The sequence below is a fragment of the Drosophila innubila genome (genome assembly GCF_004354385.1).
Source record: "Drosophila innubila isolate TH190305 chromosome 2L unlocalized genomic scaffold, UK_Dinn_1.0 4_B_2L, whole genome shotgun sequence".
NCBI lineage: Eukaryota > Metazoa > Arthropoda > Insecta > Diptera > Drosophilidae > Drosophila > Drosophila innubila.
In genome coordinates this window covers 15,801,559-15,823,064 of record NW_022995372.1, presented here as the reverse complement: position 1 = coordinate 15,823,064, position 21,506 = coordinate 15,801,559, and the positions used below count along the sequence as shown (strand labels likewise).

Here is a 21,506-nt window from a genome sequence, read left to right as displayed (position 1 = left end):
TCATTTTTAAACTTTATTTTTTGAGAATTAAACTTGTAACTTTTCTCCTCTTTTGATGAAAAGCCTCAAACCTTTATTAAAATGTTAACCTTAATATTATGTTATTTCAAATTTTTACATTGTTTTTAAAATTTTAAAATTTCCATTTTTTATCAGTTTGTTCGTTTTGCTCGCTCGATAATCAGAGATATATCGATAATTTTAAGCGATGTCATGGAATACCTCGAATGGTAGTACTGGAGCGAGTACCGGATACTGTTATCGTGCATCAGACATCTCTAGTTATAATTTTGTTTTTTCGCTGTGACAGTAGCAGCATTTATTTATTATTTTTTAAATCAATACAGTATGAACGTTTTGGGCATAGTCCTAAAGTGCGCACCATTTCGTTCGTGAGCGAATGGTACTTGCGCACATGAAATCAAATTGATTTAACAAGATCGGGCATGCCAATTAAAACGTCGTCGCGCCGCGATTCGCAAAACGCCTACTCTTGAAATATTTTTGTATAGTTTCGCGTCGGCCGTTCGCTCTGGATAATATAAGAATGCGAATTAGATTGCATTTGGTGCGCTTTATGTACATAAATCTAATACTTAGGTAAGATACAAAACCAAGACTGTCTCAATAAGTGTGCGTTTAGCCCAGCACTCACTTTTCTTGTTTGCCATTCCACTTACAGCTGCTGTTTCTGGCTGTACGACATCGCTGCCGCGACAGATGAGTTTTCAGTAAATGCTGCAGCTGCGGGGAAGGCAAATGCAGCTGCAGCTGGTGAGCAGATGGCAGCGGTGCAATCGCGGATGCCCCTAGACCCTTTGGCAGCAGCAGGCAATGAAAAAGGAGACAGCAATGAAAAAGTGCCTAACTTGTTAAATGATTACAAAATAAGTAAAGGAATTGCATCAGAAGAGGAGGCGCCTGCAACATCGGCGACGGCAACAACAACAACACCTCAAGAGGTAGATAACGTTGTGCTGGCGCCAAGAACTAGTGTAAAAACCACAACGACAACAACAAATACAAAACCGGCCGATTTAAAAGACACGTCAGTGAATTTGAATGTGTTGCCGTCGTCTAATGTAAATATCAATAATAATAATAACAATAATGAACATATTAGTGTAGTGCCTGACAGTGAAAAAAATAATAATGCCGAAAATAATGAAGCGACCGCTAAAGTGCCAAAAAATCAGTTGAATAACAAAATTAATCATAATATTTATACAACAAAAACTAATGCAGATGTAAATCAATTAGAGCAATCACAGCAATCTGAGTTTGTTGACGATGCGATGATACCAAAGAAAGTTCCCCAACAGCAGCAACGACAACAACAAGAAAGGTGGGTTTTTTTTTCATCTTTCAACATTACTTTTAATATATCTAAGTATATGTAGCATGTGGAATTTCCCCGCCGGTCGATTCCTCCCTTACAGAGTTATGTCAACAAGTATGCATACAAGTATTTCGCATTCATAATAAAACAAACTCAAACTCATAATAGTTATTATCTTTAGAGTTGTTTAATAGCAAATTTTACGTGTCGTGCGACAAATTTATTTGAACTTATACGTGACAAAGTGTTCTCTGAGAGGAAATTGAGAGTGAGGAAGATTATTTTATTGTTTCTCGACTCTAGAAAAAGTTTTCTACACTTCGCTTTAACTATAAATAACTATGCAATCTTTGTTAACTGCCTATGAATAAAATTTGTATAGGACCCCTATAATAGTATTATTTAGATAAGGGAATGAAAGAATATGCTCTTTCAGCGTGCCGAAGATAAAATACCCTAGCAGACTGTTGCTTTATTTTAACTTGGATTTGGTGTGTTTTACTTCGATAGAACTTTAGTCTTTAATTATTAAAAAATAATTATAACACACAAATTTTATGACATTTCGTAGCCTATTTAGTTAATTTTTTAATAAGTAAAATTTATTACAACAAAAAGGGGCAAATGCTACAAATTAGCCATCGTTCCGAAGATTTTATATAGATTGTATCTGCAAAACAAAAATAATATTGGTGAAAATAATTATTTAATAAAAAATTAATATTTTGACAACTGCATGGTATAAAAAATAGGCAATTGAGTTTATCCAGGTAAATATTTTAAAAGCCAAGAGATAAATCCGCTCAAGCATTGTTAGATATTTATACCCTGTGCTCATTAATATTTTTTAAGTATAATTTATAAAAAAATAAATAAAATTTGACAGTTAAAGTTATTATACTCTCTGCAAGGTTATGAAAAGTTGGTAAAAATACTACCGAAAATTTCAAATAACAGGTGAAATATTTGAGTAATGAAATGGACTGATGATATTTAAGATTAACGAGGGAATAAGGAAAACGGCAATGTGGAAGGTTGAAAATGGAATAATGAAATATTTATTGGATAGGTAATTATGTAGTTGCGTGTTGGCTGTACGACCAGAGGCTTTATGAGCAATATACATAGCTAAACAGATCCCCAAGCGAATGTGTGGCGAATAAGGGGGGGAAATGGGTGAAATGGTGGGACGAATACTAACAACAAAAAACACCCACGCCAAGTCTTGTCACAATGCATTTTGCCGGTAATTTGCTTTACAGTTTTCAATTTATTTTCCTTGACTTTTAAACGGCGGCGTGTGAGCGGCGACTTTCTAAATGCCTTGGCAGTCAAGTCGTCTCTTTGGGGTCTATCCAGCTGTCTGGGCTATCTATTGGTGGCCAATTCATTCAAAAAAAAAAAACAAAACAACAACTACAACCAAAACAGACAGTAAGAAAGAAAGAAAAAAAATACTGCGTCAGGCTGGGATATTTTCTTATTTACGAGCCAACAACAACTCGGTGGGAGTTAAACGCCAACGCCAAAAGTCGATCAATGATCGCCTGCTCGCCAGATCGCCTGATCCTTAAAAGGCTTTACACAACATTTTTCAAAATGACAATAACATTGTTGCTGATATTATAGCTGTTGTTGTTTTTGTTGTTGATGTTATTCGGTAAAAGTGCTAAATGGGAGCAAATTAAAGTGTGATTTCAGTTTGATTTGACTGGACATCATGTGCTGCCTGTGGCTCAGACTGCAACTTTAACTCCTACACCTACTCCTACTTCGTGGCAAATAGCTTTATCAATTGAAATGTACTTTCCATTTTGCCAGGAGTAAGGCGATAAAACTGTGCATGTGAGAGGGTTGTGCAATAAGTCTTTACAAATCCTATGACCATTTGCTTATTTTAAAATGAATATTTTTCATATGTATATAAGTATAATCTTTTTCAAAATTGATTACAAATATTAATTGAAATTTATTTTATGCTTTAGCTTTTATGTACAAAATACAAAATTTTGTTTGTAAAATTGAAATAATCTTAGTTTTGTCTTGTTAGTTGAAAACAAAACTTTGCATAGCCTATTATAACATCGTCTGTTCAACAGATTTTGGATTGTATTCCAGAAATGATCGATTAATTGCATCACGATATGATATGACCATATTATGGTCTTAAACTAACGACGAATAAGAGTGAGAGGAATTGTTAAAACAAAAAATATATGTATTAGATCCATGTTTTAGGTTTGGGATATTTTCTTATTTACGAGCCAACAACAACTCGGTGGGAGTTAAACGCCAACGCCAAAAGTCGATCAATGATCGCCTACTCGCCAGATCGCCTGATCCTTAAAATGCTTTACACAACATTTTTCAAAATGACAATAACATTGTTGCTGATATTATAGCTGTTGTTGTTTTTGTTGTTGATGTTATTCGGTAAAAGTGCTAAATGGGAGCAAATTAAAGTGTGATTTCAGTTTGATTTGACTGGACATCATGTGCTGCCTGTGGCTCAGACTGCAACTTTAACTCCTACACCTACTCCTACTTCGTGGCAAATAGCTTTATCAATTGAAATGTACTTTCCATTTTGCCAGGAGTAAGGCGATAAAACTGTGCATGTGAGAGGGTTGTGCAATAAGTCTTTACAAATCCTATGACCATTTGTTTTTTTTTTTTTTCATATGTATATAAGTATAATATTTTTCAAAATTGATTACAAATATTAATTGAAATTTATTTTATGCTTTAGTTTTTATGTACAAAATACAAAATTTTGTTTGTAAAATTGAAATAATCTTAGTTTTGTCTTGTTAGTTGAAAAACAAAACTTTGCATAGCCTATTATAACATCGTCTGTTCAACAGATTTTGGATTGTATTCCAGAAATGATCGATTAATTGCATCACGATATGATATGACCATATTATGGTCTTAAACTAACGACGAATAAGAGTGAGAGGAATTGTTAAAACAAAAAATATATGTATTAGATCCATGTTTTAGGTTTTAGATCAAAAAGTTGGCTTGAAAAAAAAGTTCTAATGAGTAGAAGATTTTTGACAAACTGTGAGATCATCTTCAAAACAGAATACCTATATAAAGCACCTTCCCCAACTTTTTCAATGGCTTAAAAATGCTGCAGAAGCGCAGAGCACAATTTTAAGATTCAAAAAAAGGACTACAATGTAAAATAAAAGCGATCAATCAAAAAGTTAAATTTGTTAAAGACATTTTGAGCAACCCTCGTATATATATTTATTTATTTATTTTTTTTTTGCTATCAGAATCAACGAGGCAGCCAAGCATCAGCATCAGTATCACAGTCTCCCAATCCCCTCTAGACATTTCACACATGGCAGGTGATCGGCTGCCTCAACGATCATGATGATCATGTTGATGATGATCGTTTACTTTCACTTTCAGCGAATGTGTAAGGACTCTGCGAATCAAAGTATATTGCAATTTAGGCTTTCGAAAATGCATCATGATCTTGTTACTGTAATCAAACTTGGCAAAAAGCCATAATCATGTACAACATGACATTGCTATCAAACGATCATAGGCAACATAAACATATGAGAAAACTACTCGTATCTCGGGACAGAAGCGATTGCCGGCGCTTATGCAAATGATTAGGCCAAGTCAAGACAAGTGTGGTGTGTGCCAGATAATGGCAACTGCGGACAACGATTCACTTTAAAACCAAAAATATATATATATATATATATATTTAATGATCTTATCCAAATACGTGTACTCGCACGGTCCTGGCCGTTTCGTTACGTTTCATTTCATCTCAATGTCCAAATAGTTAATTGATTGTGAGCGGCCGCTCATTGACTTTGCTTAATCAATTTAATCACATTGATCGCCCGATCGTTGATCGTTGATCGCCCGATCACTGATCTCGTGTAGCCGCATCGATTAGTCTGCGTATCGTGGGCTTGTCAAACGCCTTCACTTCATTGCATTTCGTTTTGTTTTGTTTCTCCTCTCCATTCCTCTCAATGCAATGTAGGCGCCTGCCTGTCCATTAAACGCAAACATTTTGAAAAGCCGGTTTTCCTACTGCCATTGTTGCTTTTTTTCCTATACGCTTTATTTTTTTCCTTTTTGCCGGCATTTTTCCACTAATTAATTATTGTCTATCTGGTAAAAAAAATACCAGACGCTTGGGCAACACCTTGGCGTTATGCGTAGGCTGTTTTGTTTGACTGGTAAGATACCCTGTAATCAGTTATAAAATACCGTAATAGATTAGTAAGATGCTTTTTTCATGATTAACAAAACTACTTTTATAATTGATATGGAAGTTAAGCATTAATTATGTTTTTAAGATAACAGATGTGCATTTTCTTTGATAACGAAAACAAGTGTAAAACGATGATAGTTGTTGTAGACAATGTTGTAATGAACCAATTTATAAATAACATAATATAAATTATGTTAAAGGGTATCAATTGTTACATTGATATTTTTTAAACTCTATTAAAATGCCTAGGAATACGTATCGTTAATAATCGGTATTATTTTAGACATTTTTTTTTAGAGTAGCTGCTTGTCAAAAACTCTTGACTGTATAACAACTTTTAGATTTTGATGAGGAATCTCTGGGGATAAAGCGACTGTAAACCCTGTTTTATTTCCGTTTTGAGCATTATCTTTAGGCTTTATTTCAAGCTCAAAGCAAGCGTTTTCTTTTTTAAACGCCTTCTGCAGCTTAGAGCTTTGACTTGGCCAACTTCGCAGTTAGCTGGCTTTAAGCACTTAGCAGCTAGTGTGTATGCTTGTTTTGTTGTTTTTTGCTCATTGTGTAAGCGCTGTGGCATCAAAACACTTTCGCATTACAAGTGTTTATCTTTCGATGGAGAGTCGAGGTATCGAGGTATCGAGGAGTTTAATTCGAAGTCGGTGTCGAAGCAGGTGAAACATCAGCTGGCAATTCGATTGGCACTTTCGGCCCGCGGTAACCTTTTGTAACTTTAACAACGCACTAAAGGAGTTCCCGACTTCGCTAAACAAATTAAAAGAAAAAATAAATAAAGAAATATAGATAGTCTTCAAAGGCGCTGAATGATTGGCGGTGTCCACTAATCTTTACCACGAGTTGCAGGCGGTAGGCAAATTGCCAATCGGCTTTATAGGCTTTATTTGCTGTGACTTGGAATTTGTCTGCCGGGTGCGCAGATATATGAGCCACAATTTCACTTTCTGTTGCACTTGCAATTATGCATTTTAATATTTATTTATATTGTGCTCATACCCTGTATTCATAAAAATGTTGAGTTAAAATACTGCTAAGTCGAAAAATGTGAACAGTTTCAAACTTTCATAACTTTGTCAAAACTAAACCGATATTCAAACAAAATCTTATTTTGATCATGGTATGGCCCCGAAATTCCTTCTGCATTCGAATTTAATCTAATTCGTTCGAAAAGATTCTCCCATGAGTTTTCTAAGAATTAAAAATTTTGATACTCAAGTTTCAATCTTAAATCAACTTCTTTTTAAAAGATCTCCTTAACATTTTTAAATAATTTTGTTATTTGGACCGGTACTAATACCGAAACCAAAAATGGACCTTTTACCGAAATAGTTGTTTCGAATCGTACCGAAACCGAAACTTGGTTCGGTTTGATTCCATGATTTAATTATAATTTAGATTTTTTTTAATAAGATGAAAACTAAGATCCAAAATTAATAAATTAAAAAAATTAATATTTTGTTTAATCCATCCAGCCAGGCAGTTTGTATCGTAATTGATTTTTTTTTTTAAATCATACTTGTTTGTTCTATCAAAAAATCGATTGATCTTTGGATATCGTTTTTATTTCGTAATTTGCTTGATAACCTGTCACATCCAGGAGCTTAGTTATTAGCTGTACTCTCCTAGACAACTGTTTTACTATCTTTGATCTGTGGACCCACGCTCTAAATTCGCGTGCACAGATGTATGTGGACTTTGGCATAAATTTGCCTCCGGCACCTTAAATGTGCCGCCTTCTGAATTATTGCGGGGGCTAAACCATTTCCGACGCCTTATGCCCAAGCAGCTGTGTGCTCCAGGAGTTCAACAAGCGAGGCCCACAAAAATGCACATAATAAAGAGTCAAAGAGATGGAGCTGTTCATCTGTCTTGTTTTCAACATAACTTGGGCGTTTCAGTTTGAGTTATATACCAGTGTCATTTCCATAGCGTACTAAGACTCCTCGATACACTATAGTTCAGTAAAAAAATGTATTATATTTATCCAATTTTTATTATTCGATTTTATTTGCAAATATACATTTTGTACTGTTCGTTAGCTCATTTCATTAACTCATTAAACTAAACACCTGTACGTACAAATTACCTTTTATGGTTCATCATTCGTTAAGTTCGTTTATCGTTCAATTGAAACTTGAATCGAACTAGTTAAAAATCCGTATAAGTACTTACTTTACTGACATTTCATTACGCTTAGCTTTTTTATAGCTGCAAAACGTGAAATATTTCGGAAAATACTTCATCTAGAAATTCGACTATTTCAGGAAATTATTTAAATAGTATTCAGATATTTAAATAACTTCAATATACCTAAAAAAAAAACCAATTGAGATTTTGGAATATTCTAATGAGATAAATATTGAAGTAATACAAATCGAAAGTCTGTTTTGGTCGAGTGCAAAGATATGAACCTAAAATAAGTAGAATGTGTTTCCACTACACATTATTTATTTATTTTAAGCTGGATGTAAAACAGTTCAACCAAAAAAATCAAATAAAGTAGCTGACAATTTCCAAAATTGTAAATAATTAATTAATTGTTTTTAAATATATTTTTAAGATTTAAATTTAATAATAATAAAATGTAATAATAATTGTTTTGCATTTTTGAAAATTGCAATTATTATTATTGTCGGCTGCGTTTATCTAATGTTAAATAAATAAATTCATCTCATTGAACTAACTAAAAGATGCGTTCGTTCACCTCAAAACTGATTCAAGCACCTGAACTACTGAACTTAATCCTTCAATTGATCTATCAAGTACAACTTCTCTGCTGTCCATGTTACATATCGGTTAACTTTAAAGGCTTACAGAGTGTGAAAGTTTCGTCTCTATGACTTGGCTTGTTATCAATTTGGCATGTCTAGCATCAGCAGCAATAACAACAACACAAACACTAAAAACAACAGCACAACACATGTGCACACACACATACTCGCACACACACACACTCGCACACACACGCTCATATAGTAAAGTCAAAGCTGTGCGACAAGTTTACCGGCAAAGTGCAGTCGACAGTCGGCGTGCGATGTTTTCGACACGTCGCCGTCGTCGTTGTTGTCGTCGTTTTCGTCGTTGCAGTTGCAGTTGCAAGTGCATTGCAGTAATGTTGTATTGATGCTGCTCAGCAGCTACGAGTACCGCTGTGAGGTGAGACGTTCTCTTTCCACCTGTGTGTGCATAAGTGTGAGCGCGTGCATAAAGCTATCAGAGTTACCATCTTTTGAGTAGCAAACCAAAAATCTAAATAAAGTGAGCAGATAAATCGGAAAGAAGCTCAATTGATGGACTAAAAATCGAATAAACTGATCATTATTTTTAAATGGGAACTTATTTAATAAAAGTAAAAATACAATCTGTTTTACATTGATTCTTAAAATAAAAAACATAGCTGTTACGACTCTGCCTTTATAAATTTTGTTGAATAAATTATCAATAATTTGCAGTTTTCTCGCGCACTTCATTATTTAAGTGTGGAGTCAAAGACACTTATTTTGATGTTGGAATGTATATTACATTTATTATTTAGTGTTTTTTTTATAGTTTTTTTTTCTTATTTTATTGTAGTTGCCTAAGGTTCTCTCTGAAAACCTCTGACTTATATATTTTCTCAAGGAATTACTTGATTGTATTTATTATTATAATGATAAAAACAGCGGGAAAATGCGAAACATATTATTAAAACAAAGCCAGCTTTTTCTCTGCCCGATGCTGTCAATTTTTTTCTCGCAAAAAGCCAGATTTGACGGGGAAAAGCTGTACCGGCAACACTGATAGCTATAGCTTTCTCGTTATGTATGAGTTTCAATGCCGGACTACGAGTGTGTGTGAGTCGGTGTGTGTGTGTCGCTCTCTGTGTATGTGTGCGTTTGTGTCTCGCTCTCCACGACATATGGCGGAATTTTCTGCACACTTGGACCACAATTATTAGAGGTGAGTCGTAATCCGTTCAGTTCCCATTTCGATTTCCAGTGGTGCGATCGTGCGCTTCGCACGCTGGCTCGAAGGGTCCGCGAAGCGCGTCGTCTATAAATATCGAACAATCCAATCAATAAGAGTTTTAAGAAATCAAAATATATCCTTATCCTTATACTGTTAAGCCAGTGTTGTGTTGTGCCCGCAGTGCACTTGACTCCATAATACAAAGTAATTGAAATGTTAGTCCTGAGGTCCTTTAGTATGATTATCTCTAACGACTTTATACTTTGAACCAGGTCTAGACTCTATAGTAGCTGCTTAGCCATTTCCCGATTTGGCATTGGCTCGTTGTCGCCAAAGTGCTTTCGCATGTTTTGTTATTCAACAAATATTAATAATAGCGCTTAATTGCAATTTATCCAGCGCCACCAGAAAAATGGATTTGTTTGCCAAAGCAATATTTATTAGCACGCTTTAATGTCCCGGTACGGTTATTGATACAATATGGATCGGTTTTAGCTTCGGTTTTGCCGGCTTATTGATCTTCGCACCGGATGAATGGCTATTAAGTCTTTAGATGTGTAATTTCGTTTGCCCAACAATTAACAAAGCGACGACCATCATTATTTTTAGCCTATTTTAAACTGTGCAAATGTGACAACAACAATTTAAAACTGCATACTAAATATTAAATACAAAGAGCGGGTTATTACGGTTGGGGTGCGGAAATTTTCAACGCCTACATAAAATTATTTTGTCGTTGTTGTATCTGCAAAAAGATCTACGAGATTCTATAGACAATTTTCGAAAATAAAATGCGTGCGAAATTTCAGTGCAATGACAAAGAATATTACGACTTATCATACGTGTATATATATTCTGCCGTAATAATGCCAATTTTATTTACATTATAGCCTTTTACATAATGTTTGAAAATAAACATGAATTTTAATATCCTAAATAAGCGAAAGGATTCAGAAACAGATTGTAGTATATTAAGATAATGCGTTATTGCGTTATATTAAAAATTCCTGGACTACAGGATAACTTGTATTATGGAATTATAATTGTATCCTAAATGATTTCGATAAAGATTATATGTAAATTTGATAAAGCGAAGCAGGGTATAGCTGACTACAAAATATTTCATGGTCAGACATTATTAAAGTTTAATTTTACAACGAGTTTTTCTAAGAAATTTAGATAGATATTAAACATAATTGAAAGCAGAGCATAACTGACTACAGGATATCTCTTAGTCAGAAAATATTAAATTATAATTTTAAAACAAGTTTACCCTGATTAACAATCAATCGAACATTATATGAATACTATTTCACTCTTAAACACGGTTATAACAAGGATAAGTAAGATAAACAAGTTTGATCGCCTAGAAGATACCCTCTGCTCAATTAAAATTCACTAAAATTCAAGTTCCTTATCAAAATAGCAGAGAATTGGACTGTTAAAGATCTTTTATAGTAACAGGACGAAAGACGACAATCAAATTAACTTAATTATTAAAAGTCTAACCTTTTTACAGGGTATATCTTTTATATTATAAAGATAACTTCAGCTGGCACACGTTACAACGACCAACATGAATATCATTTCTCATGTGGTTAACTTATTCAAATGAAAAAGCCAGAAATTCCTGAATTCCTGCCAAACTTGAAGTTGTAAACGAAACGAGGTCCCAGCCAACTTCGAGTCATAATAATAACCATGTTGCCTGTTGGCCCAGACAGATTTTCATTTTTGGTTTTCGGTTTTTGATGCAGGCTGTGACAAGTCATAAATATGCCAGCCAGGTGGGAATACTATTTGAGTTTTGTGGGCGTTGTTGTTGACATGACTTCAACATTATTATAGAATTCTTGCATAAGACTTTTGTTAAAGTAAGTGCAACACGGAAATGGTTGCAACTGCCACTTCCATTAACTTGGACACACTTAACACTTTTCGTTTCGTTTTTAGTCGAGGTGTCCATTTGATATACTTTCTTTTGTGATCGTCAGAGTTGGGGGCGTTAAAATTAGCGCAGTTTACAGTTACCCATTGCAAGTTCGTCTAATTAACTCCACAGTTTTGAGCCCTTAAACTCCGCAACTGAAAACGCTTTTTATTATGCAATAAAAATGTCTACAATGTTGTGTTCAATAACGTCGACGAGTGTTTTTTCGTGACTTTTTGAAACATTTTTTGTGTGATTGGCGTTTTCTACTTAAACAAGTTTCTCAGCTTGTGTTTGTCAAATTACCTGGCTCAGAATGTTGTAGATGCATCGCTTGTAGTCTTCGGAAAGGTTTTTCCGCTTAAATATATTGGGGTTATACATATATATACATAATATATTTTTACATAAAAACAAATTTTAAACAGGTTTTCCTCATCTGACCTGTCTTAAAATACTTTTCAAGAATCTTGTTCAAAAATGGTCACTTATAATTTCAATTTGTATTATTAATCTAAAGTTTTAATTTATAACAAAAAGAAAAAAGAAAAATTTTTACAGTGATAAAAAATGTCGTGTTTCTCTCGCAAATTTTAAGGTGAAATTATAATTTTTTAGAACCAATATTTTAATTTTTGAACTTTTCCCTAAGAACGTCTAATAAATAATTTTTTTTTTAACTAGAGAGTCTAGACTGTAGGACCACTTATATTTGTATACATTTTTTTATGCTTCTGTTAAAGCTGTTTTATTTCAAAAATTAAATATTTTCTACTTATATTCCTAGTTTTAGAAACTGTTTTTTTATTAGTACAAGTGTGCAAGTGTTGAACTCAGTATACAGGGTATATATAAGTCGCACAGTCTTATTATTATTCAATCTTTCGCTATAGTTTTAAACCCACACTTAATCTTTTCTTATTATTATTTAGTCAGACTTTGAATCACTTCCACGCGGTTAGCAACTTCGTGTATAGTAAGTCTCCAGTAACTCTATTTATAGCTCCACTTTCAAGTAGTAAGGTGTCAATAGAGCTGTAGGAAAGCGTTTCTAAAGGCAGATATATGTATGTATCTGCATTCGGTCACAGCTGTTGTTGTGATATTTAAGCATTGAACACACGTTGAATATTCAGTATCTTTGTTGTTATTCGAGAAAGAGGTCGCAGATAATAAATTTAAATTATATCTTAATGCGTCAATAACTGAAATATAAAATTTAGAATTGCTACAAGAGATAACAAAATGCTGATGCAATGCATTGTACGATGTATTTGTTGTGAGTTGAAGAAACTGAGAACGAATCTAACTATGTTTTTGATATTCTTCTGGATCGTATGGTTTTCTCAAATCATAGCCATATCAACAGTGTTTATGAGGTGAGATAATCTGGAATACATTATTTAGTAATTAATAAAAATAAAAAACATAGTAAATAAATAAAATACTGAATTAATAAAATTTAAGAAATTCATAATTAATTTGAATACTCCAAGTGTATCGAAATTACTGCATACATTTAGGCGCACACATAGTTTGAAAACTTGAAATATTCATAACTGGAATGATTGACAATAATCAAAAGAAATGTATACAATCAAATAAACAGTGGTGTATTTTCAAAAACTGTGGGTATGGTAAAGTTAACAAAATGTTGAATATTTAGAATAAAAAGCGACTGTTCAGCAAATTTGGAGTCTCTTGCTCCAATAGTTATTAAATTGAGGAAGCGGAAATAGATATTGACATAAAATAGTAATACAGAAATAAAAAAAAATGTAATAAAGTTATAAACAAAATAATCAATAATAAACATACTTTAACAAGACAATTTATAATGTTTTATAGAAAATTTAAAAATATATTTTTTTAGATTTAAAATTAATTGTATATTACATTTATTTCTTTATAGCTTTTCTGAGATCATTACGGAGCTGCCGAGCGTCACGGTGACTGAGTTGCCACTGCAGCTGGAGCCTGTTAAGGAGAGTCTAGATGCGATTATGCTGCAGGAGGCGCCTCCTAGAGCAAGTAACAAGAGCGTGAGGGAACAAGAGGAGCAGCCGTCAGTGGGTGTCAAGAAGGTGGCACAGAAAGGTGAATAGAGATTGCATAATCACTCTTGCAAAATATTTAACTCTATTTAATTGTCCCAAATAGATGACATCAACGATCCAGGTGGAGGAATTGAATTAGAAGCCATGTCAACGACTGAATCAAACGCTACTGAGGATGCCAATGTGACCAGCAATGGAGTCGCGTCGAGTTCCGAGTCGGAGGTCGCCGCAGGCAGCAATGAGACAGTCGAGGAAGTGCCGATGCCCGTCTTCTCGGAGTGGGCACAAAAGCAAATGGAGGCGGAGGCGAGTCGGGAGCAGGCCATGGAGCTGGAGCAGCAGGTTGTCAACAATTCGGCGCAACGGAGAAATGCAACTGGGAACGGGAATGGCAAACTTCCATCGTTGAAGCTGCGCGCCAAGAATTATGCCTCACCAGATTGTGGCGCCAAAATAATTGCCTCGAATGCGGATGCCACAAATACGGGAGCTGTGTTGAGTCACTCGAGTGATGAATACATGCTCAGCACATGTGGCAGTCGCATTTGGTTCGTTGTCGAGCTCTGCGAGGCTGTCCAGGCCCAAAAAGTGGAGTTGGCCAACTTTGAGCTGTTCAGCTCGTCACCTAGGAACTTCACTGTTGCCGTTTCGAAGCGTTTTCCAACACGCGATTGGAGCAATGTGGGTCGCTTTGCGGCGGAGGACAAGAGAACGGTGCAGACCTTTGAGCTGCATCCTCATTTATTTGGAAAATTTGTTCGTGTCGATATACATTCACACTACTCCAAGGAGCACTTTTGTCCAATTTCGTTGTTTCGTGTCTTTGGTACCTCGGAGTTTGAGGCCTTTGAAACGGAGATTCGTCACAGCGACGAATTGGATGACTTTGATGATGACTTTGCTGGACAGGAGCAGGCGCACAAGACTTCTCCGGGCAACAACAATGCAGGCGGTGGCAACATCTTTCAAAGCGCCTCCGATGCCGTCATGCAGATGGTCAAGAAGGCCGCCCAGGTGCTGGTGAAGCCAACAAAAGCTCTACGCTGGTCCACAGACTCGATACTCTGTCGGACTCCTGCCACCGGCATCTACAGCTGCTCCAAGTGCAACAGCACCATTGTGGAGCGCATTAACAACCTGCTTTCTTGCCAATCTCAGCAGCTGCAGTTGCTTCTCTCTCTGCCACAATTGCGCCCCCACCTGCTGCAAACTCGTGTTTGTCAGACAGACTATGACATCAGTCTGGGTCTGGCGAGGATGGGGCCACCGGCCACAAGCGGCATGGACAAGCGGCAGAGCTTCTTTTTGAGCTTGTTGCCCGCGGAGCATGTGGGCGCCATGTGTAAGATTTTACAAGCCGAGTTCACGAGTATTGTGCATCCAGTGGTGCCTCAAGATCAGCAGCAGAATCTCGACGTGGTTGAACAACACGTGGAGAATGTAACCACACCAGATCCCTCAGTGGAAGCAGCAGGCGAGGCTATAGTTCATCAAGTGCCCAACGAATCTCTGCTGGAAATCACATCCAGCTTGGAAAAGCTATCTCTGGAAACGTCTACAACGACGGAGAATGCTGAAGCTGCAACCAGTGCGGAGACACAACCCACAGATGCCTCCACGGTGGCGCCCACTCCGGCGGATGTGAATATATTTAATGTACCAAGCGGCACACCGGAGGTGATCACATTAGGCACTCCTCTGGTCCCCGAGCCACCTGTGCACACACCTGCAACTCCCGTTGAGGCCACCGATGTGGAGGTCAATCTCAACACAATGACAACTGATACCATCAATGGGGATTTACTTGGGAGTGGCAACGGAATGGATGATAGTCATCTGGCCAACTGGGACAACATAGACAGTCTGCTGACCACCACGGTGGCATCCATAACAGCTGGCGGTGGTGCCGCGGCAGCCGCTGCAGCTGTCGTCAATGGCAACTCGAATTTGGGAGGCACCGCCAATGCAGTAGCTGGAGGAGGAGGAGGCATCAATTTACAGCCAAAACTAACGCATGGCGCACAATCCGAGAGTGTTTTCATCAGACTATCGAATCGCATCAAGGTGAGTGTCAAACCCCACTGTGATAGACCCTGTATTTAATGTTTGAAACAAAAGATAATGATGAATAAAAATATTGTTAATGAAAACATTTCGACATGCCAAATAATACATATAATGTAATATATACCAAGTTTTGGTTCCTCTAGCTCTTATAGTCTAAAATTTCGGAACAGACAGACGACTGCTAATGCGAATTACTAATACATAATCATTATAGAGTCTGTGAGACACAATTTCCCCTTGACAAGCCCGGAATACCCTGTGTATTTTTTAAGTACAGGGCCTAGAAACTCAACTATCGCTTGTGCTACGTTGTCCCGACGACAAATAACAACAAAATTGCATAAGGCAAACGCCCACACAATTAGAATAACATGCAGTTGTATACTCTTCCTCTTATGTAACTGGCATAACCATTATAAGCCCCATGATTCAGATAATCAGTGAAGACAACCGAACTAAAATTTGGAATTGAGACCCAATAAGTTTAACGAATAGATCGAATAGATAGTTCGTTTGCTCGTTAAAATTGCATTATCTTTCTTTCCCAATATATGTGAATGATTTATATGTAGTACCTTATAGAAAGCCAAGCCAAAATTTTACAGACAACAAATTCTGAAAAATACAAGAATTATTTTTTACACTTATTTTGACTAACTAACTAATTGATAAAAAATCGAAAGATAAAAATAACAATTATTACAGTTCCTGATTTTCGCATTTGTAAGGACATTTAGTATTCGTATAGTTACCACTCCGTTTCGCCAATGCCAGCTTGCGTGATGTAGCCTCATTACCGGTAACTTGTCTAGCTACCAATGCCGCCGCACCTTCTTTTAGATACATACATAGTTTATCCTTGTAACAGTTTTTGATTTTGGCTGATTTTCGCAATGAGGTGGTGGTTTTAGCTGTTGTTGGTCTTGTTGTTGTTCTTGGCCACGTCATAGAAACCCGGGTAAACAGTTGTCCTAATAATAATTCTCCCATTCTGTCTTCTACAGGCACTCGAACGTAATATGTCGCTGTCGGGACAATATCTAGAGGAACTCTCGCGTCGTTACAAGAAGCAAGTGGAGGAACTGCAGCAGACGCTTACGCAACAGACGCTAACGGTGCGCACCTTGGAGGATCAGAGTCGTCGCTATATGGAACAGGAGCAGCTATATATACAACAGAGTGCCGAGCTGGCTGGCGAGGTGCGTGCTCTCACCTACCAGGTGCAGGCCTGCATCCTGGTCGTCATCATTGTGGGCACCTGCATCTTTCTCATGCTCGTCCTGGGCACTGTCTACTATCGCAAGCTGCGCCGTCAGACACAGCAGCAGTTTCATCCACAGCCGTCGCCAGGATTAAACAAACAAAATCTAAGTCGACGAAAATCCTATGAACAATTTGTGGAGCAGTCACCGGGTGGAAAACGTCGACCCAGTGAAGAGGCCATGCTCATAATGAATGGCTCGGGAGATATATCCGTGGTGGAACCAAGCCAAGTCACAAGTGCCGACAGCGGCAGACAGCGTAAAATCTCCGTCTGCTATGGCAGCAACAACAACATTGCCGCCAGCATGTTCAACTCAAGAGCATCTCTGCACCGACGCAAAGGATTGAAGCAGGCGAGCCTGGACTCCGCACATGAACAGTTGGACAAGTTCTTCGATGTCGGTAAGTCATGTGGCAACAAGCAGGACACATTTAATAAACTAGAAGAGACCTGGGTTTTCATTTACCTCAAACGAATTCAGAATATTTTTGGCAGAACTTAAAAATGAAAAAATAAAAATATCTCAAATTTGGAATTAGAAAATGCAGCATAAATCGGGAAATTTTCCTAAGAATTATAAATAAATTAGGAAAGATCGTTTTCATTAATATTAGAAAATATATATAGAATTTAAATAAGTCGAGTCATTAAACTTATGCAAGTATTCATTTAATTTTTTTACAGAGACTCTGAAGAGCAGCAAGCTGCCGCCGAAGGTGCCCAAGAAGAAGTCGCAGTCTCAGCCGTTGCAGCAACAGGAGCTGAAGCGTCAGGAATCCGCGCCAGCGAATTTCACACAAGGCGGCCAAGTGGAGGAGAGTGCGCAGAGCGACTTTGACGAGAGTCTCATACTTGACGACGAGGATCTGTGCAATTTTATACCCAACACTGACTTGGCCTACAACGAATTTATGCCCGATGGCCCGTCGGGCTACCAGATTGTAGACGCAGTGGACGGCAAGACTGACAAGGCACAGACAGTAAAGAAATCTCGTCGCGTTTCGTCGCCGGCGTTCTTCAAGTCACCATTTAGCAGGAGCAAAAACAAGGGAGGCACCTTCAACGGCATTGGCGGTGTCAAGGGCAGTCATTCGGCCCATGAGGCAACCTCCTGGGAATGGTATCGCCTCAAACGGAACGAGAAGCAATCAAAGCAGTTGATGGGACCAAGTGTGTCCGTCTCGACGAATGCCAGTCTGGACAGCTCGTCACTGTCGGAAATTAACTTTCCATACAACACATCGCAAAACTCTTTTCGAATACTGGGAGAGGCGATACTCTCCTCGGAAGAGAGTAGACACAATGGCAAGAGCAGCGCTGCCAACGCCGGCAGCAGTAGCAGTAGTGGCGCCAGCACCACCTCATCCACAACGAAGAAGAAGCAGCGTGCGTTTAACAATATTTTCCGCAAAGTCTTTTGATTTCGTTCGTTTGCCCAGTGTGCTTAATTTCATATAAGTAATTGATTAACTAATTAGTTTCATCATTTCATGCCAACGTTTAGGCCTTGGCAACTTGCCCGATGTTGTCTTCATAGTTATAAAAACAATTGTAAAATTAAAGACTCCAAAAATTGTAAAAACAACCGAGCTAATTACCGTATAATTCGCTTAATTGCACATTAATATATTGACATAGAAAATCTAGTTTTATAAATGCCAATAATTGGAACATTTAATGCGTCAATTTTGAATGTGCAATTAGGCACACTATACTAAATGCCAGCTTCATTTCGTTTCTCCCAAGAGTTCCTTAGCGTTGCAGCAAAATGCAACAGACTGTCAATTTAAATATACAGAACCTATCTATGCTTTTTTAGTTTAGTTAATTCATGTGCTCGCTGCTTGTATCTATGTATATAAACAATTACTCTTTACTTTTACGCAAGGTAAATAACATTAACTTAATATTCCAAAACTTATGTTCAATTCTAATGATTTAGTTTGTAAGTATAATCGATAAAGAATACAATTAAAATGCCTTTGCCGCATAGTTTGTTATTAGCAATTATATCTTTTAAATTAGTTAAGCTTTTATTTCAAATTAAAAGCAATTAACATTGATTTAAAAACACATTGTGCTATTCAATTTTCAATTCGCTTAAAAAATCAGCTACATCGAGTGTGTCCTCATTGGCCAATTTCTGTTCCCTGATGGCGCAGTTAAGACCACGCCCTGCACTGCCCATTTGCTTCTTCCATTGCTCGACAGTCTTGTATTTATCATCATTGGCACAGTAAACAACCTCATTGATATCTTCATCCAATTTATAGCAACAAACGGCTGAAAATACTTGCTGCAAATTTGCCACGGCCTCTGATCGCAAAGTCTCATCTCGACACACCAAATTTAACATGAACAATCCTTTGGGACCGATGATTTCCTTTATGTGCAATAATATGTCGTGGGCCAGAAAACTTTTAGGCGGGCAGCTCATGCCCAACGATAGATCCTTACTGTCCACATCGAAAAGCACAGCATCGAAATGTAAATCTAATAGAAAGCCTATTTAGAATCTTACTGCCAAAGAATAACAAAAGCTCACCTTCATTGCGACAGCGTTCTACAAAGGCAAGGCCATCATCGATGACCACATGGAAGCGAGGGTCCTGCTTGAGCTCAAAATATTGCTCAGCTATTTCCAGCATAATAGGATCTATTTCCACAGCCGTAATTCTAGTCTGACTAAAAGAAATACATAAGTTTGTGACACCTCATTAAGATTACAATGCTTACGGCAACGCGGAGTGCAGAAAACTGCACAGACCACCGCCTCCAAGACCGATCACAAGCACATCCTTTTGTACATCCTTCTTGGGACTCTGCATCGATGTAGCCAGCTGAACGCCCACAGACATGTAGAGATGATGCTGACATGCCAAGTAACCAAAGTCTATTTTCTTACGATTCTTTTTGCCTTTGATTTTAACTGTAAGAATAATTATTAAAATAATGTGTGCAATAAAAAATTGAGGAATCTTATTTATTACCCGTTTTAACCAGCGCCTCTGACTGAACCACAAACTGATTGCTAAGGAATATGAGACGTCGTAGGGTTTTACCATCAGCTTCCACCTCTTCGATGCGAAAATCACCGGATATTTTAGAGAATCCCGAAATAAGCGTTTCTCGCTTTCCAACCTCTGAGCCGAGTGATAAATAGGGTATTTGGTCAGTGAGTCCCGCCGGTGCCAGGTTGGTAATGCTAGTGGCCAGCTCACTTTTGACCTCGTCCAGTGTGCTATAAACCTGATCACGATGAAGCGTAACTACAGCCAGACGTTGATATTTAGCTGATGCCTGGAGTTTTCTGCGTCCTGCCGGAGTTGCAAAGAGCCACTCAATCTCTCGTCCTTGTGGCACAATGAATGCTGCATATTTGCCCATACCACGTGCTGGCGGCTGATCCATAATATGTAGTGTATATCGAGGAGTTTCTTCTGTGGCACGATACAGGTCCAAGGTTACTTCATTATGACCGGCGATACTTGAGCGCGCCAAACCATTGCAAACCAATGCCGCTTTTTGTACAGACTTTACAGCATTAATAAGTTCCGTTGAAGAGTTGAAACGTTGCATTTTATCGCTGCCCAATCCAAACTCGAGAATCTATAGAGGGATCTGTTACAAAGGATAAAAAAAAGAAACTGCTTCTTCTACTCACCGGCATGGGTAAATTCCTGAATTTGGTAGCAATCACGACAAAAACTGGCAAAGATAAAGAATCATCCGTATTCTTCTCCTTGTTGGCACGCTCCACATCCAGACAGTGTACAATGCGCAACATGCAGTTATTTTGCGGCAGAAATTCCGAAAGATAATTAATAATATGTTCCTGCAACAGAGAGATGCCAACGTATCGCCCGCCATTGCTGCAATTTGAAAAGTTATTATTTAAGTATCTACTTGATAAAGGATTCGGATTCTTTCTAACCGCATCGTGCGTATTATTTCTTTAAAATATCTCTCAACAGTAGCTTTCGTATCCGCCGTGTCATCAACAAATAACGCATCCAACGTTCCCTTGTCCAAAGCCACCGAGAAGCTCTCATCCCCAAAGGACATGGATGTTGCATCCATTTGAAGGAACTTCATATCCGGCCGTGTTCGTGCATTTATATCAATCATTTTTTTAATGGCAACTGGTGAGATGTCAATATTTGTAATGTCCCTGTCAAAAATAAATGTTTATTTATTTACTTTACTAATTAAGGTATTTAAAAACTTACCTAAATCCCGTGTCATACATGTCCATGCTGAGCTTTGAGTTGCCGCAACCAAGCATCAGAATCTTGTCGACGGGCTTTATATATTTGTGTATCTGATCGCATAGTTCCAGATATTCGCCATACCTAAGCGAAATAAATCAAGTTCTAATAAATAAACGTGCTCGCCGGCACATGAAATGTATGTAAGTTTGTGCCCTCACATTTCACATACCATTCAAAAGCTTTCTCGCCGCGTTTTTTGAAGAACTCATTCCAGTAGTCCGTTTGCGCGAACTCTTCACGCGATCTTGGCAATAAATTCATCGTTTAATAAATAATAAACAAATAAAAGTAAACTCGAGAAATTCAACTTGATGCTACTGCAATGTTATTAAAAAATACACTAAATTTGCCCACGCGCAGTGA

The 21,506-nt window shown here is 37.4% G+C and overlaps 2 protein-coding genes across 2 annotated transcripts; one reads left to right on the top strand and one right to left on the bottom strand.

Moving 5' to 3' along the window:
• Positions 1–294: 294 nt before the first annotated feature.
• Positions 295–18,864, top strand: LOC117779641 (SUN domain-containing ossification factor). The gene is made up of 6 exons (XM_034615907.1): positions 295–600; positions 683–1,345; positions 13,397–13,581; positions 13,645–15,605; positions 16,613–17,273; positions 17,557–18,864. The coding sequence occupies exons 1-6, from the start codon at positions 548–550 to the stop codon at positions 18,291–18,293; spliced, it is 4,260 nt and encodes a 1,419-aa protein (XP_034471798.1). The 5' UTR covers positions 295–547; the 3' UTR covers positions 18,294–18,864.
• A 67-nt stretch (positions 18,865–18,931) lies between these two features.
• Positions 18,932–21,462, bottom strand: LOC117779642 (eEF1A lysine and N-terminal methyltransferase homolog). The gene is made up of 8 exons (XM_034615908.1): positions 21,313–21,462; positions 21,102–21,224; positions 20,807–21,043; positions 20,537–20,744; positions 19,863–20,481; positions 19,609–19,801; positions 19,418–19,557; positions 18,932–19,365 (listed from the first exon to the last, which is right to left on the bottom strand). Exons 1-8 carry the CDS (start codon positions 21,402–21,404, stop codon positions 18,953–18,955), a joined length of 2,025 nt encoding a protein of 674 aa, XP_034471799.1. The 5' UTR covers positions 21,405–21,462; the 3' UTR covers positions 18,932–18,952.
• Between the last annotated feature and the right edge of the window lie 44 nt (positions 21,463–21,506).